Source organism: Eptatretus burgeri, chromosome 8 (assembly GCF_056783735.1).
Source record: "Eptatretus burgeri isolate ZD-2024b chromosome 8, Ebu_testis_v1, whole genome shotgun sequence".
In the NCBI taxonomy this organism is placed as follows: Eukaryota; Metazoa; Chordata; class Myxini; order Myxiniformes; family Myxinidae; genus Eptatretus; species Eptatretus burgeri.
In genome coordinates this window covers 97,286,948-97,303,568 of record NC_140968.1, presented here as the reverse complement: position 1 = coordinate 97,303,568, position 16,621 = coordinate 97,286,948, and the positions used below count along the sequence as shown (strand labels likewise).

General features: G+C 46.4%; 1 protein-coding gene across 6 annotated transcripts in view; it reads right to left on the bottom strand.

The window, feature by feature from the left end:
- The window catches only part of LOC147022342 (kinesin-like protein KIF9), a 147,453-nt gene extending 140,121 nt beyond the window's left edge, over nt 1-7,332 (bottom strand). For 3 of the 6 annotated variants that reach the window (XR_015061196.1, XM_085893133.1, XM_085893134.1), the window contains exon 1: nt 6,887-7,332. Coding sequence is in view for 3 of the 6 variants with exons in the window: in XM_085893133.1 (XP_085749259.1) it covers nt 6,887-7,042 (156 nt within the window). In the remaining 3 variants the exon portion in view is untranslated. Of the gene's footprint in view, nt 1-6,017; nt 6,152-6,196; nt 6,827-6,886 lie in introns of those variants that run through there. The other 3 variants (XM_085893132.1, XM_085893135.1, XM_085893136.1) reach the window with 3 other exon arrangements.
- Between the last annotated feature and the right edge of the window lie 9,289 nt (nt 7,333-16,621).

Here is a 16,621-nt window from a genome sequence, read left to right as displayed (position 1 = left end):
TTGTGGGCCGCTGGACCCACTTGGTGTTAAGATCGCTGAACTCTGGGGAGGCCATTCTGAGGCTTCGTTGGGCCTCGGCACAGGACGTTAGCTCTCCCTTGTTCCCCTCCGGGAAGGGAACGTAGGGGTTGGGAGTAGGCTAGGTGACAGGATAGGTTAGCCGAACAAGGACGATAAAGGGGGTTAGGGGACGATTTATAGTGGGGGAGTAAAAATAAAAACAACAAAAAAATTTAAGTTGGGGCTCAATTGGGGTTTGACAAATTAAGGGAGTGGGTATGTACAGTGACAGGCAAAGGCGATAGGTGGGAGGGAGACAGGTAGGTAGGTCCGAGCCCGCCCTCCAAGTGGCCAGCACCACCGCACTCCCTCCACCAACCTCCACTGAACGGCAAGAGCTGGCCAACTTCATCGGCTGGCCGTGTTTTGCTTCAAGGCGGAGGCCGGCCAACTTCATCGGCAGCTGTTGTTTTGCTGCAAGGCCTGTGCCGGCCAGTTCATCTGCCCGCTATGTTTGCCTGCAGCGGCCTTCTTCTGCGGGCTGTGTTTGCCTGCTCACCTTTGCCATGCCATGCCCACTGCCCATGTTCACCAGCCCCGTTCAATTTTGCTTTGCCCCCCCCCCCTGTTCATTGCCATGTGCGCCAGGATCGTAAAAGCAACAGTTTGCAAGCTGCGAGAACTGCCCCGTTGGCAGCTACAACACGGGCCTGCAGTGGCGGCCCGTGCACCGTGTTTGTGTTCATGCATCCATTCGTTGTGCTCATTGCGTGTGCCACTTGAGCTGGCACGGAGACTGCGTTTGTGCAGCCCATGCACCGTTGTGGTTCACTGCGTTCAGTTCAAAAGGGAAGGCCTTGGACTGCGTGTGAGCAGCCAGCCACGTTCCCTGTCACCTGCATTGTTTGAGCCAGAGACTGCATGCGGGCAGCCTGGCTCCCTGCTAACTGCTTTCTTTTTGCAGAGTTCAATGATCCTGGGCCATGGTTTAGTGTAAAATTTGTAAGTTAAGGTTAAGATGTACTGTAAATATGAGTGCGCCCCCCGGCATGTCTGTCTAGCGCCGGCAATTTTATTTAAGTCGTCCGTGTGAGTGAGTTTGTTTAGGTAGTTACGCAGCCCTCAGGTTATTTATTTTGGGGACACGAATACCATGAATGTCGCACTCAGGGATCCGTAGGTAAAATGTACTAGGGGAAAACTACACATGATGGCACACGAAAATTTGACGACTCGGGACGAGTCTGTAAAAAGGGGAGGGGGTAGTGTTGTGGTTACCAAATTCGCAAACCACCATTCAGGTCCCTTAGGTGAGGTATCTCGGTAAGTACATGTGTAGTTAGGTCCAAACCCGTTGTCTAGTGGGAATACATGTCATTCATGCGTGCTGCGACTCTTCAGGATAGCCGTTTTTCTTTTGCTATCTTTATTTTGGACCAACCGCCATGATTACCACCACAACCACAACATCAACCACCAACCACAACGCCTCTTCACCACAACTGCCACGACCTTCACGTCACACCTCGCAACCGTCGCATCGCCACCGTTCTTGCGCCGCCTGTGGGTGCCGGTGTTGGACTCGTGCAGGGCGCGCGCCGAACAGCGTGTACAAAATCACGGATTTTGTGCTTCAAAAACGGATCAAAAACGACACACGCCCACTTTTTGCCGTCCAATCGGTGAGCGAGGGGCGATTTGGCCCCGCCTCCAGGGCGTTGGAGGGCGATCGATATATGCAAATTTATGGATCAAAAAGCATTCACGCCCACTTTTTCTCGGGCCAATGGGGAGCGAGGTGAAAGGTCGAAGGGAGGGGGGTCAAAGGCGAAGCTACGGGGCTGATAAAAGCGACCGTGTTCGTCAGTCCAGTGAGTAGGAGAGTCGAGAGGGAACAGAGAGTCAAGACTTCGCGGGCGGTGGAGTTGGCAAGAAGGAGCTGGTCGTCGTGTGCGTTGGAGTCGGAACGGAGGGGACGGAGCTGTGGAGAGGCGGCGAGGGCAGACGAGGGGGTGCTCGCGTCGTGCAGGGAGCTGCACCCCAGGGAGGCCGACAGCGCGACCTGGCCGAGGTGGAGACGCTCGTCGCGGGACAATAAAAATCCTCTATACCCCGAGCATCAGCAACCCCCTCCTGTTTCCCCCCGCGCTGAGATAGTGCGACCAAGGGGGCCCCTTTCCCACCCCCTACCAGACACTGTCCGCGAGGCCCGCGGAGTTGAGGCACCATCGCCGCTCCGCGTCTCATCACCAGACGGGTAGGCCCGACCCGGTCTCGGCCTCAGGCCCGCCTCATCCTTGAGGGTATTCTTTCCTTGGTTTTGGGTATGTGTTGTCGGCGCCGTCTGTGAAGTAAAATTGTATAAGTGTTGCCGTGTGCTCGTGTAATCGGTATTAGATCTGCATTGTCGCATTTGCTTTTTGTGTAAATTGAATTGTGTTTTTCTTTTCTGTGTGCTTTTGGTGGAATTGAATATGTGTGCTTCCCGTGTGCCGCGAATAAATGTGCTTTGTGTTGAACTGTTTCCCGCTTCGCTTCGTCATTTCTTTCTTTGAATCCTCATCTTGCTTCACGTAAAGGGTTGGTAGTGGGCTGAATACGCCCGATAATTAATCGAACCGTCGAGGTCGACGATAACACCGCTCGGTTATCCCGATAGTACGGAACGGGTCGCTTAAGTGGCCCGTGTCCGAAGTCGACCTGCAGCGAGGTGCGATCGCCCGGTCTACCCTCCGCGTGGGTACTTAGGTAGGTCGAATTTGGCGAGCAACCCTATCCCACGCGGGGGCTGATTGGCTCGATCGCGGTGAGACCGAAAGGTCCACCCGTGACTGGTTCCCGGCGTTAGTCCGAGAGGGTCACGACTGGATTGTCCGTCCGGTGGGCGACGTGCCGCGATTCGAGTTACGTGGCCGTCAGCACGCCGGCGGGCGCGAATTCGCAACAATATATTGTTTGTTTGTGTTTTAAATAAAAAGAAGGTGCTTCTAACCAAAAGTAAGAAACGACATCGACTCTGCTGATTTGAGCAAAAAAGTGAGAGCAGACCTGGTCTCAGGCAACATTTCACCGGCTTCACAGCCGGTTTCATCAGGCACAAGTATTGAGTGTTGTTTTTTGCCCACCTTATCCAGCCGTTTGCACCATCCAGTTTTCGCCAATTGCATCAGATGGCGAAATTTGCATCACTGATGCAAATGGCTAAAACTGAATGGTGTAAATGGCTGGATAGTGGTTAGAAAGACATATACAGTATATATATATATATATATATATATATATATATATATATATATATATATATATATATATATATATATATATATATATATATATATATATATATATATATATATATATATATATATATATATTGTTGCGAATTCGCACCCGCCGGCGTGCAAACGGCCACATAAATCGAATCGCGGCACGTCGCCCACCGGACGGACAATTCTGTCGTGACCCTCTCGGACCAAGGCCGGAGCTAGTCACGGGTGGGCCTTTCGACCTCACCACAATCGTGCCAATTGGCCACCCGCGTAGGATAGGGTTGTTCGCCAAACTCGACCTACCGAAGTACCCACACGGATGGTAAACCGGGAGATCGTACCTCGCCGCAGGTCGACTCCGGACACGAGCCGCTTGGGCGGCCCGTTCCGTACTATTGGGATAACCGAGAGGTGTTATCGTCGACCTGGACGGTTCAGATTAATTACCGGGATGTTGCACCCACTACGAACCCCTTACGTGAAGCAGGATGGAGAGTCAATAGAGAAAAGACAAAGCGAAACGGGCACAGTTCAACAAGCAAGCATTTCATTTCCTGGCACACGGAAAGCACGTATATACAGCCATACAGAATCAAAATGCACATAAAGCAAATGTAAGAGTTAAAACCGACTACGTGCACACACGGCAACACTTATACAGTTTTACTTCACAGACGGTGCCAACACACATTTACACAAAAGCAAAGGAAAGAAGCCACCCTCACAGACAGGGAGGCAGACAGGCCCATAGGCCAAATGTGCGCGTGACCTGGAGGAGCGGCCAGGTCCGTGAGACCGGGGAAGTCTTACCCGCGTCCTCGTGAAGCATTGGCGGGCAAGCCGCAAATGTGGCCGTGCCGCTGTGCCCCGACTCCGTGCCCCTTGGCGGGTTTCGTTGGCACCACGTTTGGGGTGGGGTGGGAACGGAGCCCCCTTTTTGCACTATCTCAGCGCGGGGGAAAGGGGGAATTGTTGATGTCCTGGGGGAGGGAGTGGCTGGCTGGCTTGGGTCCCGCGACGAGACGAGCGATCCCCCACACCGCAACCTCATCGCCGACCGCCGTCCTTCCTGCCTCGGACCTGAGCTCCCTTGCTTGCAGTTCCACCGCGCGCACTCGACTCCACTCTGCCAACGCACGCTCCTTGTCCCCCAAGAGCAACCTCTCGACGACACTCTCCAAGCAACTCCAAAACCCAACTCGCTCCAATTCACCTTGCGCTCGCCTTTTTATAGGCAGCAGGAGCAGCCAATAAGCAAATTTTAGGATCAGAACGGGATTGGAGTGGGGGCCACGCCGCCCCACCCCCCCCCCTGGTCAGCCATTGGTCAGGCAAAAATGGACGTGAACCTCTCCTGATCCTAAAATTTGCATATACGGACTTCACATACACACGCTTGGAGGCGGGGCCAAGCCGCCCCGCGCTCGCCAATTGGACGGAGGAGAAGTGGGTGTGAAGCATTTCTGATCCGAATTTTCCCCTCGGAAAGGCCACCATTCGCGCTCGCGGCTCGGTGTGTTCGGCACCAATCGCCGAACGGGCCCGAGACAGCCCGACGTTCAGTGTTCACAGGTGGTGCGGGAATGGCCGTCGAAGCGATGATGTGGGATAAAGTGGTGAAGGTAAAGGCGAAGGTGGTGGAGGGTCTTATGTGGTGAGGGTTGGCGTTGTGGTTGTTGTTTGCGGGTTGGAGCGTGGTTGTAGTTGGTGACGATGGCTGGTGTGGTGGTTAAGGTGGTTGTTGTGTGATGGCGGTTGAGACGTGGTTGGTTCAAAATAACGACAGAAAAGAAAAAATGGCTAACTCAAAGCGTCGCAGCCCGGATGAATCACATAAATTCCCTCTATACAATGGGTTTGGGCTAACTCCACATGTACCTCTGAAGATATCTCACCTGAGGGCCCTTTATGGTGTAATGTGAATTTCCACAGCTGTAACAATATGTATATGTATATGTATATATATATATATATATATATATATATATATATATATATATATATATATATATATATATATATATATATATATATGGGCGTACCTCGTGGGCAGAGTCCCTTGCCTCCCTTGCCCTTGTGGGCGGAGTCGGCTCTGGATCGAGGGGTCCCACCCACGTCCGCAGCCAGAAAAACGTGCACTATGTAGTCGGTGAGCGAGGTGACGGTGTTGCTGTTGTTATAAGTGTAAAAATCCTAACTATAAAATAATTTCGCAGCACATGCACATTTAATTACCATTCGATTAGGGACGGGACCCTAACTAGAAACATGTACTTACCGATATAACTGATCTGTCGGACCTGGCTGTTGTGTGTTCATGGCTTCCAGATTCGCAACAATATTGTTTATGTTGTTGCGTATGCAGTCTGTGCCTGATGGTTGTATCATTTTTTTTTTCTGTAAGTACGATTGCGCCGCTGATGCAGTGCCCCCGTTACTCGTGAGCTTGTACTCATTTTGCGGATATCCGAATTGATGACGGACTGAGTCAACCCACCTGGTGTTACTTCAACGCCACAAAGTAAACATTTGAGATGACTTCTGAACGGCTGCAACACCACCTCGTCAATGAACGACGATCTGGGTATCTTGGTGTATTTTGTGTCACCGACAAACAGCTGGAATAACCAACGTTTTTTTACCACATTTGGTAAGAAAGAAATAAAGAAAAATTAATTAATTAATAATAATTTTTTTTAAATAATAATAAATAAATAAAATTAAAACCCGCTTTCGATTCCGACGAACCCGTTTTTCGTCACCTCCAACTTGCCACGTTCTGTGGAGATCGGAACGTGAAAAAAAATTAAATCGGTTAATAAAACATGCACGGGGAGGGAAGATGAAGTGAACGTAACTGGGAGGAAGGAAGGACAATGATAAAGGATGAAGGCCCGAGGCCTGTCGGCCCTCGGGCCTAGACTTGCCTGGTGGCGGGAAGTGCAGGCGTGCTGTTCCCCACCGTCCTGCTAGCTCGAGCAGGGTGACGTACGTCTTCAGGCCCACGACGGACCAGACTGTCCCGTCCCGTCCCGTGTAGTGGAGGGAAAAACGATTCAGGCAAATCAACTTCTGCTGCTAACTACACCGACTGCCTTCGACTCCGTGCGATGCCACGAAAACACCCAGAGGAACTTTAATGGAGACCGAGAGATCCGTTCTCTCCTCAGAAAACACGCTTACTTAGTACCGTCCAAGGCGGGAGAAACACCTCCCTGAACTAGTACTGAGGGGATATTTGATGAACCCACCACGCTTGCCAAGACCAGGGCTGCATTCGGTTACTAAATGTCTTTTGAGAGCTCGCCGGGTGGCTTAAGCACTCAACCAGACACTCTGTTCGAAACCGTTCATAAGGAACGGCTGGCTTGGCAAGCGCTAGCGAGCTGCTTGGGAGGTCAACACCCCCTGTTGATGGTGAGCGAGTCTGGGCGGCACGTGGTGTGAACTTAAAGAAGAAGATCCGACGAAATCGATGCCAATTGTGTGAAGAAAGGGAACGGAGCTCTCTATTGGAGTTCAGGTTCACTTCAGCAAATATCGGATAACATGTTGTTTCGACTTCATTCACAACACTCGGCTCCATCGCTCGTCGCGTACACGGCACCACGTCAAACCTGGCGAAGGGCAAGACGACGACGACGGCGACGACGGCGATGACGACGACGACGACGACGACGACGGCGACGACGACGACGACAATCCAACACAGGGGGAGGTCGTCCAGCCCATCGTGCCTGCGCGAACACCGAACCACACCAACCCAAGATCATTTTAATTAATGAAAGAAAAAAAATGTTATTTTTGTTTTTGTAGTTTTTTTGTTGTAATTATTTTGCTTTTTCTTTTTCTTCCCCTCGGGGAGGGGGCATGGGCATGGTTAAAAACACATCAACCACACAACCCCCCCCTAACAAGACCCCCACCAACAGCACTCCGTACACAATAACCCATCAACACCAAAACTACCGAAAAATCTTATCAACATCCCCACACCCCTCTATCTCCATAACTTCCAGGTACCTATCTAATGATAATTTAAACTTTGCTACTTTTTCTGTTGCAACTACCTTTCCAGGGAGACCATTCCATGTATGAACTACTCTCTGAGTGAAAGTCCCCTTCCTTACTACCGTCTTAACTCTCCTTTACTCTCAGTCTATGGCCCCTGGTTCTGTCACTGTCTACTCTGTTGAATATAATTCATCTTCACTTATTTTATCTCTACCTTTAATTATCTTAAACATCTCCATCATATTACCTCATAACCGCCTTTCTGCATATTCTTTCAGTATATTCATAACTATTCTTTCTCGTGTGTAAATCCCTGTCTCCTTCAACCGCTCCTCATAGCTGAGTCTGGCGAGGCCCGGAATCAATCTGGTATCCCTACACTGAACCTTCTCTATGGCATCTTTGTCCTTCTGGAACTGTGGTGATCACAGATGTGTCAGGCTTTTTGTGATGATCGAGGGTGTGTGGAAGGGCTCGTGATGATGCAGATGGAAAAGTAACACAAGCTAAGTTTCGAGGATTGTCCAAGCCCATGCACCCTCCCCTGGGGGGGAAGAAAAGGAAAAAAAAAAATATATATATATATATATATATATAAATATAATACAAAAACGACAAAAACCCCAAAAAACAAACAAACAAATAAAAACCAATGTCACCCACAAGGTGACCCGTATCTTGCCAAAAGGTGACCACGTGTGACTTCTTTAAGGTCACACTGACGTGAACAGAGCTGCAATCCACCAGGAGCGACTCCTTGAGGAATATCTGCCTATGAGAGATTCCGATGAGAATCGTTCTACAGAGTAACTATGAAAAATATGCGTTTTCCTCATAACGTCACCAAATGACGTCATAATGTCTCAAGCTTGACATATCTAGAAAGCACTCATAGAGGTGTTCAATTTGAGGTACTACACGATATGGTTCCTAAAACTTGAAAATTTGACCTTGGGGTCAAATATGTTTGACCTCAGGCGCTAACCATGAAGGTCAAGGCCAATCGCCACCAAAAATTAATCAGCTGAGTGCCAGACCATATACCACATTCCCATGAAGTTTGAAGACGATCCGATCAAAATTACTCAATAATAAGGGTTTCGTCGACTCCCCTGATTTGCGACAAAGTGACCTTGCCTTTGACCTTGACCTTCAAAATTTTATGCGCTGAAAGGGACCTCCTATAAGCCTCTGATATGCGAAGTTACAAAAATTTCCAATGACAACTGTGCTCTGCAGAGTGATTTATACGTGATTGCAGACCAAAAAAAAAAACAACACCAAAAAAAAACCATATGAAGGTCAAGGCCAATCGCCACCAAAAATTAATCAGCTGAGCGCCAGACCATGAACTATATTCCCATGAAGTTTGAAGACGATCCGATCAAAATTACTCAATAATAAGGGTTTCGTCGACTCCCCTGATTTGCGACAAAGTGACCTTGCCTTTGACCTTGACCTTCAAAATTTTATGCGCTGAAAGGGACCTCCTATAAGCCTCTGATATGCGAAGTTACAAAAATTTCCAATGATAACTGTGCTCTGCAGAGTGATTTATACGTGATTACAGACAAAAAAAACAACATATGAAGGTCAAGGCCAATCGCCACCAAAAATTAATCAGCTGAGCGCCAGACCATGAACTATATTCCCATGAAGTTTGAAGACGATCCGATCAAAATTACTCAATAATAAGGGTTTCGTCGACTCCCCTGATTTGCGACAAAGTGACCTTGACCTTTGACCTTGACCTTCAAAATTTTGTGCGCTGAAAGGGACCTCTATAGGCCTCTGATATGCAAAGTTACAAAAATTTCCAATGATAACTGTGCTCTGCAGAATTTTTTATACGTGATTACGGACAAAAATAAAAATAAAAAATAAAAAAACATACAAGCTGACTAACATATCTTGCAAAAACTTCGTTTTGGCAAGATAAAAATATTATTGCATGAATTAAAAACATTTTTTTGTATTTTCTTTCTTGGATCTTGTGTAGCTGGGTTGGTGTGGTGTTCGTGAACGCACGATGGGCTGAATAGCCTGCACCTGTGTTGGATTTCCTATATATATATATATATATATATATATATATATATATATATATATATATATATATATATATATATATATATATATATATATATGAGCCTGGTGTTGGCGCAGTGGTTTGGGCAGCGGCTTGGGATCCAAAAGGTCCTGAGTTCAAGCTCCGTTGGGCCACTGAATTAATACACCAAGGGGTTGACTCAGCCTGTCATCCTTCCGAGGTCAGAGAAATGAGTACCAGTGTACTGGGCCGGTGTATACCCCGGTTGAAATAGGTGTACCATATCCCTGTGTTGTAAGAGGCAACCAGGGTTGTGTCAGGAAGGGCATCCGGCGTAAAACATGTGCCAAATCACTATGCGGATCATACGGATGATCCGCTGTGGCGACCCCTTATGGGAGCAGCCGAAAGAAGAAGAAGAAGATATATTTATATATATATATATATATATATATATATATATATATATATATATATAATTTATATGTGTACTTATCCCCTTACCCCAACCCATCACCTTCCTCATTGTACCCTTTGGAAACACATGGTGGTTTTGACTCCAAGTTGGTCAATAAGCAATAAGCATACACAGTTTTACGATGTAATACTTTGTTTAGTTCTCGGTCAACCCATTGACGTCACAGTTTCCCCACAATTCAATCATCAATGTGCGTAATCACTGAATAATCCAGGATGGTCACGAACAAAGATCACCGAGCCAGGAAGATCCGCCAGTGCGGCTCCGTCTGTGACTCCTTGCCTTCCATTCTGTCTTCCACTTGGACTATAAAGCCCAGAAGGTTGTGCATACATTGTACGAGATTAACAGTCGATTTGTCGAAATGTGCATTGTGACATCACGTCCTGCTTTTACAGCTGAGGACAGCCACCTGAAAATTGCATTCCCCACCCTGTGAGTGGACAACAAATGGGTGTTTGACTCTTCATCAATACTGAGCTTAACATGTCCTGTAAAAAAGGCTTCTTTGCATGGATGACTTTCCTCATTGTTACAACTGGTAAAGGTCGTTGACAGCTTCATGGGGCCGAAGCATTCAGACAAGATTAAGTGCCAGAACTTCCTGGAGCATAGACATTAAATCTTCCATCATCTGTATCACACTTTAGCACATTGATGACGATATTTTTGTGCTTGCTTGGCTTGCTTGTTCTTGTCGGATCATGATCTTACCAATGCTGGGCCTTCCAACGGTGACAAAATAACAGATTGATGCTCATGACTGCAAAGGTCAACACCGAATGGAATTCTTGTGAGTCACAGTCAGGCCTCAAGCAGCTGATGAATCTTGCATAACCGTTAGCACTTTGCCCCACCTTCCTCTTACCCTTAATCCCCTCCCGTGGCTCCAATGGGCACCATCATTCTTCTGATGGCACAATATGCTGAATGCTTCACTGTCTGCTGGCTAAGGAAAACCCGAAGAGACGACAAAGGCCCCCCGTGTGCCGCTGCTTAGTGCTCAGGGCTAAACAGCTGGCTGCAGGCCTCTTACTAGTTTCCACTTCCAAGTAACTGGTTATCATTAATAGTAAATAGCCTGCCTTCACCAAGAGTGTGTACAATATATATATATATATATATATATATATATATATATATATATATATATATATATATATGTATATATGTTGTTGTGGAAATGACTTCCAGGTGAGCGACTCCATAGTGATTCGGATCACTTTTTAGCAATCCTGGAGGGGTAAAGGTTGAAAATATATCATCAAATATATATAATCAATTTAAGTAAAGGTTGAAAGACATATAAATAAATAAATTCTGGGTTTTACTGCCATTTACCCAATGTCTGTTACATCACAATGATTTAACACATTACATTAGTTCTTCATCCCTGTTGTTTGTGTCCTTTATAACATCTTTTAAAAAGAGTAAGTTTTCTGTTTGGAATAATTTTCAATTCTGGTTGACTGCCAAGCAGGCAGACGGAGTAAAAAAAATATTATCTCACTCCTCTCTGCGAGTGCACGATCGGGACAAATTCGGTTGGGTATCAGTGAGAGGAGAAGAGAACAGGAGTGGACATGAGAGAAAGCATAAGGTGACGATGGGCAGCACACTTGGAAAGATGGAGAGAGAGAGGAGCAATACACAACAATCAGAGGGAGTCGGTTCCACAGCCTAGATAATAGAGTGATAAAGGAATGGAGGTGAGTGGTCAACTTAAAATTGGGGATGCGAGCTTACCAGGTATGGGATTCTAGAGGAACGCGTACAACCTGAGCATGCTGAGGGAGGACGGACTGACAGTGTGAGGCCAGAAGTAAGACAATAGAAGATTAAGAGTCCACCAACCTGCCTGCAGTGTGTGACAAGCAGATCTTGGGTCTCAGCTTCCTGCTGAGGACACAGTTCTGTTATGACGGCATCACAAAACGACTTCAACAGTGGCGGAAATGTGTTGAGCACAGCGGTGATTATGTTGAGAAGTAAATATGCACCATGGTGGAATAAAGACAGATGTGAGTATCCGTTTTGAAATGAATTTTTTTTTTAAAAAACGACGACACATTACCTTTCAACCTGCCATTGTACTAATGAACCCTCAATGGTGAAAAAACCGCAGCATCAGCACCCAAAAGACTAGATCTGATCAAGTTTGTGGTGAGTAAGGTAGAGTGTTGGAATGGGCTTTACTTCTTCAGCTGTGCCGTAGTGTTGGTATGAGTGGGGCGGTTTTGAAGATTGGCCTCGGGTGGCAGAGAAGGTAAATTCAGCACTGGTCATGCCGACACGTGTCACGTGACTGAGTCAAATCCAGGCCGAGCAAACCTGACACACGTGACGCGGTATTACTAGCGGTGTGGACTGCATCCAATGAATCCCTTAACGGGTCAATATTAGACCACTGAAGGAAGCACGCACCACAGCCAGAATCGCTATTTTCTCATACGGATCATCACCGGGATTCCGAATCCAAACCTCTGTCGGAAACTGGTTGAAAAGCCAGACCTCGACCTTAAAAAAGCAACCGTTACATGCCGACAAGAGGAGGCAGGTAAAGAGGCTGACGTGATGGTTTCTGGGACTCATGGGACTAACCTGAAATCGGTTGCCAAGGCAGCACCCCGAACCAGCAAGCCAGCAGTATAATCGACCTACACGTGACAGCCACAGTTGTGACAGGTGTGGTGGCAATCCACATCCTAACATGACAAAGTGTCCTGCAAAAGGCAAGAAGTGTCGAAATTGCAGTATTTTGGACATTTTGGAAAAGTGTGCTGAAAATCCAGAGCCACAGGGACAACAACGTTCAAATCATCCATTCGTCACGTGGTGCTGTATTAGGCACCACTCAGGTTAACCTGGGCAGTCCACCACATATTCAGATCGATGTCTCAGATTTTGACGATGACCCCCTCGGACAAATGACTTTTCTGTCTGATACTGAAGTCATGGTTATTGGTCCTCTGCATCTAAAGCTGCTGGATATCAACATAGAGAATCTGGATGATGTACCTGGTGATGTGAGAGCTTCCAGTGCAGACGGTGCCTCAATGCAGTGCTTGGGAACAATCGACACGATCCTTCACAGGCATGATGAGTCAACGTCGGAGAAAATGTATGTGTGCAACGGTGTGCAGCCGGCATGTTTAGCTTATCAGCGCCGACATGATCTACATGGGTGTTTGTGCGAGAAGCAGACAACCGGTACAACCACGCATTCGGTATGGGTCCTGGACCTCAGCCCAGATACTGACCCATCACCCGAGCTATGGAACCAGGTCACGGCAGACCTTGTGGCTGAATTCACCGATGTGTTCGAAGCTACGGTCCTACATCCGATGAAAAGCACACCGATGATCATTTATCTCTGCAATGACATGGTGCCATTCCAGAAACGAAGGGCATGGCCAATTCCACTCACCTGGAGAGACCAGGTAAAATCCAACTTGGATAGTAGGTACAAAAAAGGCATCATTGCACCGATGGGCAGTGAACCATTGGAGTGGTGCCATCCCCTCGTCGTCACACCCAAGGCTAATGGGAATGTTCGGATGCGTGTCGATTTCCGTAATTTTAACCGTCATGTCGAGTGCCCCATACACCCGATGACACCGCCAGTAGAAGCAATATCGTGCATCTCCGCTTCCAGATTCTTTGGAATGACTGACGTGACCCACGGTTACTGACAACAACCCCTATCCCCCCCCCCCGAGGAAAACAGCCAGCTCACCACAGTCTTCAGCACACCATGGGGTAGATACAAATAACTATGGACCCACATGGGATTAAATGCAAGTGGCAACGAATATTGCTACCGTGGCGACATTGCCTTGGATGGTCTTCGCAACACTGTAAAAGTGGTCGACATCATCCTGATGTTTGAAAATTAAGTCCCCAAACACATACAGCAGGTACGGCAGTTCTTGATGCGCCGTTTCATGCAAGGAATCACAGTGAATCCTCAGAAATTCCAGATTGCTCAGGCCCAGGTGAAGTTCTGTGGACATGCTGTTGGACGGAATAGGTATCGCATCAGATCCTAATAAGCTGAACGCGATTGCAGATTTCCCTACTTCAACCGTCATAACAGATCTTCGCTCGTTTCTCGGCAATGGTTCACCAGCTGGACAATTTTTCGGTAGACATTGCCAGTGCATCGGCATCGCTACGTGGACTGCTCAAGAAAGGATCCCAGGCCGCTTCCGCTTATTCCTCCTTCTCGTCCCGGCAGGTACATTCTCGTGATGCATTGATTCTTGCAGAACATTTTGTGGATGGTGAGGAGTTTTCTTGTTTTGATATCTAGTTTTTATTGATTTCTACTTGTGGCCAGTTATTATTCTGCAGCTCGACTGGGAATACTGGTATTGTGAGTTGCTTTGTGGCTTTGATTTTGTTCCTTGGAGAAAGGGATGCGTTTCGGATCAGCCTCGTTCTACGCAGGTATTCCTTTGGTAATTGTTTTTCAGATTTGTGACATATTTGGTGGCCCTCTTCAACTCCGAGGTATTTGTATGATGCTTCATTGTCTAGCTTCTGTATTGTTGTATTTGTGTCAATGTTTATGTAGCCCGTTTTTATTGGTCTACTTCCCTTGTACGAATGTGCACTTGGCACACTTATCTAAGCCAAATTCCATTTGAATGTCGGTAGCGTACCGTTTCACTAATTTGAGTTGTTCTGCCAATTTTTCATTGTTTGGTGCAAATAGTTAAAAAAAAAATCCATGTACAGTAGACGTGTCACCTTTCTTGCCTCTGGAAGTTCTCTTATTGGACATTAGGTTTTATCCACGTCCTTGCTCATCAATGAGGTTGCTCAATTGGTCCAGGACAAGGCAAAATATGAGGGGCGAAAGGCTATCACCCTGGAAGATCCGACAACATATCTTCACTCCTGGTATTTAGACCTTTCCTTTTGAGTGCTGTAATATCAATGTGGTATTCCAGAGCTCCATTGGCTTCTCAATCAGTTTGATTATTCGGGAGTAGATCTTGTTCAATTGCATGAATTTTATCATCCATGAATGTAGAACACGATCAAAAGTCCATCGATGCTGTGAATAATTTGCTTCCTCTCGTATTGCAATTTTTGAGTACGGCATTGTTTAGTCGTGGGTGGACTTTTGTTGCATAGCATCCTCTCTTGCATCCCTTCTGTTCTGCTCCTAGACCTCGTTACTGTATTAGGTGGTGGCACATCATTTCTGTGATGACTCCCTTAAGAAGTTTGTATGTTGTTGTTGTATATGTTATTGGTCTATCCGTGTGAGGTAGTTGAGTTTCTTCAAATTTTGGGATGAGGAAGGTATTACCTACTGTGAGCCACACTCCCCTTGGATAAGTTTTTTGAATGCTCGAGCATAGTGATTGTGCAGAGCATCCAGTTGCTTTAGCCAGAAGTTTGGAATTCCATCTGGGCCTGGCCTTTTAAAGTTTGGCATTTTTGCAAGTTTTTCTTTATTTTTTCTTCATCAAATATCAGTGGACGCATTTCCTTTAGATGTTTTGTGTTATTTTACCTCCAAGTTTTGGTTCCAATCTGCATGTGTTTGACTGTACAACAGAAACTGTGTAATTTGTTGACAAGTTGCTTCCCTCCCCAGGAAAAGTCTCATGTGTTGGACTGTAAATAAATTGTTTTTGTACCTACTTTCAGTTTAAGGCTGAATAATAAAAAAAATACAGGAGTGTCGCCCGTCATTTTGACGGCCTTTTCTGCTCGTACATTACGATCCCTTGTTTGTCTGACCCCGTTTATCTTGTCCCTCGGCCCTGCTGTGCTGTGGCATTTCCCCCCTTCTCCTTTTGCTGTTCCTTTTGGTATGTTGCATCATGATCCGTTCTGTGTTCTGGCTCTTCTACGAGCCTTGACTGTTAAGGCTTGTGGAACTCTGTATACCAAACAAAAATGTCTGAGTTATCATAATACAAGCTATGATGCTAAGTATAGTGCATTTAACATTGTGTTAAGCAAAACAATATTTGCATTACAAACCTTGTTCTTGTAAAAAAAAAAAAACTATTTGTTTAGTTTCCAATCATTTTGGTTCGACACAGTACTCATGCCCCCCAAAAATGTCAGGTTTTTCAAGCTTCCCACAATATTGTTATGGATCTGGTCCGGGGAGTAAAATGGGGGAAAGATTAGAATAGTTATTCCATCGTACATGTAAGAGTGAAGTAGTGTAATTCCCATCAGTGATAAAGTGTGTCGAGCGTGTTTAGAAAGATCTCGTCCCCCTGCCCAAGTACGGTACCTGTATTTGAAGCCTGCATTTGCCCTCTCCCGACATTATTGAACCTACCCTGATTCGGACAAGGAGTTACATGCCATCTTCGACAAGGATTTCCCCGGGTTTAGCTGAAAAGCTTCATCAAATCCAAATGTCCCTTTTCAGGGCCAAAAATCCAGAAGAAATAGGTATGATACCGGTATAAATCCCTTTTCTTCCTTTTTCTAGGAACAAAAAATAATAATAACAAGCCGGGAGGTGACGATGGTTCACGAGCGGTATTTGACGATGTAGATTGTTTCAGAAGTCAAGGATGAGACAATGTGATAATTTTTGACCAAGTTATAAAAATGATCAACATGATGTGGTACGAGTGACGGGTTATTAGCTGCAAAATGTCGAAAACCCGGTTTCGTTCAACAACTTTCAAAATCTGACCTTTGTATAACCTTTAAAGGTCCCAAAACAATGTTGTGGACATTAAAATAAGGAAACAGGATACGTGCTATAGCTTATTGGAGTTAGTTTATCTAAGAAGGTCGAAAACCCGGTTCGATTCCCACAACTTT